Source organism: Olea europaea, chromosome 2 (assembly GCF_002742605.1).
Source record: "Olea europaea var. sylvestris chromosome 2, O_europaea_v1, whole genome shotgun sequence".
In the NCBI taxonomy this organism is placed as follows: Eukaryota; Viridiplantae; Streptophyta; class Magnoliopsida; order Lamiales; family Oleaceae; genus Olea; species Olea europaea.
In genome coordinates this window covers 28117985-28125854 of record NC_036238.1, presented here as the reverse complement: position 1 = coordinate 28125854, position 7870 = coordinate 28117985, and the positions used below count along the sequence as shown (strand labels likewise).

The window sequence follows — 7870 nt, the reverse complement described above, 5'->3', positions numbered from 1 at the left end:
CATTAATTTTCATCCATGTGGGAGATTGTTGGAGTTTTATATCTAAAATTGATTGTGACCAATTTTACACAATCATTTAAGTGGAATTCTTAATTTGGTGAATGGGAAATTAAGCTAAATGTAAGCCGCTTAATACTTGAAATTGTTAAAAAAATTGTATAGAATATTGTGGAATATGCTAGAAAGAGATAGATGAAAAGATGTGTCTCTTGGTGTGAGTGTGTTTTTTGATATATCTTTCCAACTATTATATATTGGTCCCATGTGTTTGGATTTTATAATTTAAAAAAGAATTCAAGAAAGTCAATAGATAGTTCCACATCATTCCATTCCATACTTATACTTTAGTTTGCATAAAACACTTGCATCAAAGTCATGGTTATGGTAGAGAGAGAACTCCGTTTGAGTTTGTTGTTTTAAGCCATTTGGAGTGCTCATATGGCTAGACGTGATCGTTGGATCTTGAGAGATGATTGTCAAAAAATCGTTAACACTGATGCGGGACAAATTCATTTTAAGGACAAAGTGTCCAACACTTACCTCGGCCAATCGCATCACTCGCATCTCATCTTGATTCTTTCTAATTTCTTTTTCGTATTTGATTTCAAAAAGTTAGTAACATTCTTTTGGTTTTATATAGGTTTGAAATAAATAATGAAAATGAGTGAATCTGTCGTTTCATCTCCTCAATTCCATTTCGGTAAGTCGAAAATACGATTCGATTTCGTAAACATAAACGGTATATTTTTGTGAATATAACATGTACAATATTGGTGTAATTTTTCAACAACTGGCAATGATGATTTGCAGCCAAACTGAGCACCCTTATATATTCTTAGGTTAGCTTCTCAGTTCGGGATTCTCGACTCTTCTGAAAAAAGAAGAAGAAAACACCGCGAGAGAGAAAGGGGAAAAAGAAAAGAAAGAAAAGCTTTTCTGACATGTCTGAGATCAATTCACCAGAATTTTCAGTCCTATGTAATTCAAGCATACAACATATTCAATGAATAGGTATGGATTTCTCTAAATGCCAAGTAATTTGTGTTTTTTCTTTTTAATGTTTTAAGTTAAATATTTCATGTGCTATTACGTGATCCAAATTAAAGAAGGATCGTGTAGATAATACCATATGGTGTTATTATATAGATCATACACAGAGACCAATCATAGGACTAAATATCCTAATTGAAGATTGAGAATTGGTAGACCTAAGTGAGAGTGAGACGATCATAGTTCTATCTAACTAAAAAATTATGTTATGTGTGTAATTTACTTGCTTTTCACATTAAATTATGATAATACTAGCATGAGATCTATACTAAGTGTATTCGTATGCTCATTCCTTATTTTAAATATTTTTTAAATGCTTGATTGATCGAGTTAGAGGTTGAGATCGCTAATAGAGTCCGTGTCACTAGAACAATAATTTTATTTTCTTTCAATATTTAGTATTTAGTTTAAAATTATATTGCAAATCAGAATTTTATTTTTCAAAATTGATGAATTTATGTTTCATTAGTTTATTGAATTTATTTGACATACTATGAGGCAATAAAGTTGCATATTTTATTCCACAAAGTTCTTCAAATTGTTTGTATTATAATATATTAATCAACTTTTATAATGGTCAAAGGAATTATTTGAATAACATTCGAAACATAAGTTTCATGGCGTCACGGAAGTGACATTTTTGTAAAGGAAACTAAGAGTCAAATACTTTTTTAACCGTCTAGGACAAGAGGTAACATGCCTATAACGACTAAAATGTGACACTATTGAACTTAGCTCTCGTGCCTTTAAGACAAGATCATTCGTTAATATCTTGAAAATCTCAGTTACATCTCATTGAATTATAAATTCTTGAAGTTATTTAGACTTATTTTAAGTTTTCAAATATTCACATACGTATTCATTGTGTTAGTTCTCGTTTGAATATGAACTTTTAATTTTTTGATACTAAAGTTTAGGAGGTTAAAAAAAGTAAAATGAAATGAAAATTCATGATGTTATCTCTAGCATGACTTTTCCTTTTTTACTTTATTTTAAATTTAAGTTGTGGGCTGCTTCAAACAGTAGAGCGGGAACCCGATTTTAACTCATAATACGCGCGTGGTTCGGTACACTTTAACATCTCAACGACTTAACATCAAGAAAAAGGGGGAAAAAAACTTATTTTATCCGAATCCTCAAATTTTGTCCGATCGAAGGTTAAAGCAAATTATGGTACCCAAAGCAACACCCGAGTTCCGTACCTATCCGTTACAACTTTATATTTCTTTTTTTTTCAAAATTTCAAAATTGCAGAAAAAACAACATTCGAGAATACTATTAATATTCATTGAATCCCATATCCAAGAATTCCCAATCCTTCTCCAACAGTATTGTCTTCATTTCTTCGCATGAATTGCTGTTTTCCATAACTTTTATATTATTTCGGTGAAATGGGTTCTCCTGGGAAATGGATCAAATCACTGATCGGAGCCAAAATTTCCCCATCAAGCGACAATGTAAGCTAAAAACCTCCAGGGTTTGTATAGAATCTTATTTCTGTATTTTATTCAATGATCATTTTTGATTTTTTATTATAACAGAAGATGGGTAGTAAGGGCAGGAAGTGGAAATTATGGAGGAGTGTATCCAAGGGTATTAAAGGAAGGGGGACTTCGCGGGAGACAGAAGAGTCTGAATCCACTTCTTATTTGTTTGACGGTGAAATGGCGGCGGCAGTGGCTGCTTTGGCCAAAGCTTCGCCTAAGGAGTTCATGCTGGTCCGGCGAGAATGGGCCGCGGTCCGAATCCAGACAAATTTTCGGTCATTTCTGGTAATCAGCTACTTTCCCTTTTCATTTCCTCACTTCTTTAGATAATTTGTTTTCTGGTGTTTGAAGGCAAAGCGTGCTTTAAGGGCCTTGAAAGCATTGGTAAGACTACAAGCTATAGTTCGTGGTCGACTGGTTAGAAAACAAGCCGCTGTAACATTAAGGTGCATGCAGTCGCTTGTTCGAGTTCAGACTCGAGTTAGGGCCCAATGCACTAAGACATCTGCACGAGGGCACGTCCGGATGAATCAGACTACCGATCCTATAAAGCAAGCTGAGGTATGATTAGTCCAAAGCTGTTGATGACTAAAATTGACATGGCAATTATAGATCAACTTAAAAAATAAATTTAGTATTATAATTGCTAAAACATTGTTAAAAAAAGAGTAATTTTCATTAAGAAGTGTTTTTGTAGTGTTTACAAGGAATGATATAGCTCGCCTCTAGCAGGGACCATTGTCCCTATTTATAGCCATAACAACAAGAGTCCGTTGCCCTTAGTGTCATCATGCTATAATGTCTGACCTTGATTTGTGTGTCATCGTCCTGTTTCAAAGGTTTCAATTGACTATTAAATTCGGCTGTTCACATCGTCATTTCTCCTAGGACACGGACTGTGGCGCAGCTCATGATGAACTGTTACAAGGCAATCATTACTCTTATCTGATTGGTAGAGCATATGGTGCTAACATTAGTGGTGCCATTTGTCTTCTTCATAGTGGTTGTTGGGGGAGGTGTTGGCTTCTCAGGGAGCACCTTTTCAATTAGATAATGATTATGTTTCTTGAAGACGGGAACCTCGTGGCCAATCTGATTCTATGTGTTTACGAGCTGACCTTCATTCATGGTTTCGGAAATCTTATGTGTTAAGTTATTTTTAATCCCTTAGAAGGTATGTCTGTGGTTGTGTTTAAGGCCGAGTCACCAACATAAGTTTTTCAATCTTAACCTAATCAATGGACTTTATCGAGAAAGATCACTTCTTTTCGGCCAAAAGTTGATTGTGAGATCTTGAATCAACTTATGGTACATCTAAATATCTTCTCTATATGTTACATGATCCAGCTATCAAATTGGGCAATAAGTGAAATAAGATTTTTTTTTTTTTTTTATCTGTAAATGACAGAATGGATGGTGTGACAGTTCCTCAACGGTTGAAGAAGTGAAGTCGAAATTACTAATGAAACAAGAAGGGGCTATCAAGAGGGAAAGGGCTAATACATATGCTCATGCCCTTTCTAAACAGGTTTAATTAAATTCGTGAAGATTTATTCTTTCAAATTTGTCTTCAAACTCATTTGTATACGATGTGATGTCTTACTCCAGCAATCCCGAAGAAGCCCGATCTTGTATTCAAGATCGAGCAAGAAGGTTACTCCAAATAAGGTGGACAAGAACAATTCAGGACTCAACTGGTCACAACGGTGGAATTGGATACAAACCAAGCCATGGGATACCATGTCGGATGAAAAATGTCAGACCTTTGGATCCTTTTCTAATTCATATGATCGTGATTCCACCAAAATATCCTCAAAGTTTCTGAAAACTTGTCAAATTACTCGCTCGTCATCTGAACCATGTTCTGCATTTTCGTACTATGAGAGCATGTCATCGAATTCATCCACAACCACTTCTGAGATTCAAGGGTCAGGAGATATTCTAGCCGAGGGGCACGGTGGCAAACCTAACTATATGAGTCTAACACAGTCGATAAAGGCCAAGCAGAAACCATGCAATTATTTGTCGCGTACTTATACTGGAGTGGGGCCTTCAGTTGAGGATTTACCCTATCATAGAAACCCAAGCCCAGTTTCAAGGGGGAGGGCTCGGGGGAGTGCTGACACTGATCGCTATTCTGTCGATTGATGCAACAATCTCTACCCTCCGATGTTGCAAGATGACAAGTAAAAAAAGATTGAGCTTCCTAAACGGGAGTCATTCTGTTGAATTCAACAGCTTGTTGTATTTTACAATTTCCTAGAAGTTTGTATTTCTATTGTACAAGTAATATGTTTCATGAATTCAGCTTTCAGTGCTTGGTTTATGTAATGAAATTGATTTCCAGCAGTTGTTGGGAGGCAGTAGTGGTGCCAAAGTGGACACTAGGGACGGGTAGAGTCACCTCAAAACTGAGTCGTGCTGGTTTGACACTCTAATCGCAAGCGACAGAACCCACAAGCAGCTTATCTCCATTTGTACCTTTGTGTAGTTGGTCGAGCATAAACAGGAAAACAAAAAGCCAAAACTGAACCAAGTTTTGCATCCCGTGATGGTTCTACAAATAAAGCAATGGAGATTGCTCCCATAAATTTCTAACATTTCACAAGGAGTGGTTATAATTCTATAACCTTACAAAATGAGGATTTGGGTTGTCAACTTAAATTTGTGAATTTGGGTCCCAGATGACCAAAGTAGTCGATGTGAATGATAAAGTGGCATGCAACTTTGACATGATTTAAAGTTAGAAGGCAAAACTATCAAATTGCTTAACATTTCTCTTCGTTGCTTTCGTTTTTAACACCCACATTAACAGTTTCGACGACATGGAACCTAAATTCACAAATTTTAACAAACGGGGCCTACATAACCAAAAATATCAAGACCCAAAACGTCTCTTAATTAAAGTACTAATATTATAATTATGAATACACAACAACTTGTGGGTTGTCCTACTTTAATTCTCTCCATGTTAATCTCTATTGAGAGAAAATGAAATCCGAAATTGGTAAGACCGAAAATTGGACAAAATTAACAAAATAAACATTATGGCATTTGCGTCCATATAAAATGAAGAACAAAAGTTTTAAATAAAGTGATTCAACAAAGTATTTGAACAGAAAATGTTAGAATTCGAGCTTCAACAGCTACCCATACGTTTGAGGTACATATTAATCTCCTCTCTATTAGATTAAACTTAATATTAGATTAACCAAACATCTTGTATTCAAGTTTTGACCAATACCCATTTGTAAAAACTGTGATGTCTTGAAGTTTAATACGATAAACATAATTTGACATCAATGTGTAGATAAATTTGTCAGTACGAATAGTTTTAGCTTTAGACAGTTTCAAGAATTTCCAATGGTAGAACTTGGCACTTTGCAGGGTAGCACTTCTTCTTCGTGTTGGCAAAACAAGCAGTTTCCTGCCATGAGTAGGGTTGTCAATGGGCCAAGCAGAGCCGGCTCGGCCCATGAAAGCACGAACTCGCAGCTCGTGGACCAAGCCAAGCCCGGCCCCCATTTTTCATTTTTATTTATTTTTGAGGAACAAATAGGTAATTCAAAAAATAAAAAAGTAATTTTTTTTTAAACTAAAAGAGATAGAAAATATAAAAATGAAAGCTTTATTTTTTTTATTTTTATTTTTAAAATAAATAAAATATAAACCCTCCTCCTTTATCCGGATTTGGGACCGGCCACTTAAATTTTTAGTAGGTGGAGTTAAAAATTATACATGAACAATTTTTTTGTAGCGTGTACAATTTTTTAAAGAAAATTAGAAGTAACGATAAGAAAAGAAAGGTTTCATCAATATAATTAAATCAAATATCACTTAATTGACGACATGCAATTTCAGCATATTTATCTTGTAGTCGAAAATGAGCGTCCTGCCAATCCTTAACGCACATTAACGCTTCTAAAATATCTTCTTTCAGTCGGCTCCTAACCTCGCTCAAAACTCTTTTACCTGCACCAAAAGCAGACTTCAAAGCAATAGTGCTAATCAGAGGTGTTAGCAGATCTTTTGCAATTGCAGATATAACTGGCCAACGTCGTTCATACCTTCGCTAGAATTTAATTACTTCGTCTGAACTTTTTTTAATTGTTTTATCTGTTGGCATATTCTGGTTGAAATAATCAATTAACTCAGCAGACAATGCATTATGGTTTGAGCCCATAAATGTATGATGAGAATGAGATACACATGGTAATGACATGGCAGTGGCAGTGGCAGTGGTAGTAGATGAACACATTGTAGATGAATCAAATCTATATGAATTAATGCCTTGAAATAAATTAAATATTTCTGCATCTTCTTCTTCAATTTCAGTGGAAGGAGTAGGTGCAAATGGTACCCGACTAATATTAGTACCCATTCGGTTCACATATAATTCATACATTTCACATAATGTTTACTCTAAATTTCTATATGTGATAGGTGTATCAAATGTTAAGGCGTTTGAAATTTGATCAATTATATAGTTAGTTCCCGATAAATCATATCGGGGACCATCACGCATGTTAAAGGAAATAACATAGGCAAATCTTCTCAATATTTTCTAAATTTTAATTCCATAACAATTATAATTTCACTAAAATTAGGGTCATTCCTGTATTTATGAAATGTTCTTGCAATTATATAAAGACGTTCAAACACCATACAGCTAATGGGATAGTAAACGCCCGATAAAATTTTAGTGGTTTTATAAAAAGATGTCAAAAAATTTTTAACTTTCAAAGCTAAATGCCAATCACGTTTAGTCAACATACCCTCGTCATCACTTCTAACATGTCTATTGTTATAAAAGTTAGTTATTAAATGTTCAAAACCTTCACATGACTTTAATAACAAGTAAGTAAAGTTTCACCTATGACCTACATTGCTAACAAATATTTTAGCATTTTGCATTCCTATTTCGGCACAATAATACTCAAATGCTTGTTTTCTACTTGGAGAAATTGTGATATATATTAGTGCGTTCCTAATATTTTGAAGTTTATCCTTTATATATTTTAAACCATTTTGGACAATTAAATTCAAAATATGACATACACAATGAATATGAAACAAATACCCATCAAAATCAGGTTGTAGTACCCTAAGCAATTTTTCAGCAACTACTTTATTAACACTAGCATTATCGAAAGTAAATGAACGAATTTTACCTTCACAATAATATTCTCTAACAATACTAATAATAGAATTAAATATATTATTAGCGTTGTGAGGAAACTTAATAATTCTAAAAGTAATAATTTTTTTATGCACACACCAAAGTGGGTCTATATAATGTGTAGTTGCAGCTATATATATTATTTTATTAATCT

At 34.2% G+C, this 7870-nt stretch overlaps 1 protein-coding gene across 2 annotated transcripts; it reads left to right on the top strand.

Moving 5' to 3' along the window:
• Positions 1-2187: 2187 nt before the first annotated feature.
• LOC111369577 (protein IQ-DOMAIN 1-like) lies at positions 2188-5249 on the top strand. 2 transcript variants are annotated; one of them, XM_022991163.1, is made up of 6 exons: positions 2188-2507; positions 2592-2822; positions 2889-3098; positions 3946-4065; positions 4146-4723; positions 4888-5249. In XM_022991163.1, exons 1-5 carry the CDS (start codon positions 2442-2444, stop codon positions 4683-4685), a joined length of 1167 nt encoding a protein of 388 aa, XP_022846931.1. In that variant the 5' UTR covers positions 2188-2441; the 3' UTR covers positions 4686-4723; positions 4888-5249. The 2 variants fall into 2 exon arrangements, with proteins under 2 accessions (XP_022846931.1, XP_022846922.1); XM_022991154.1 differs by lacking the exon at positions 4888-5249 and having other exon boundaries at positions 4146-4883.
• Positions 5250-7870: the final 2621 nt, after the last annotated feature.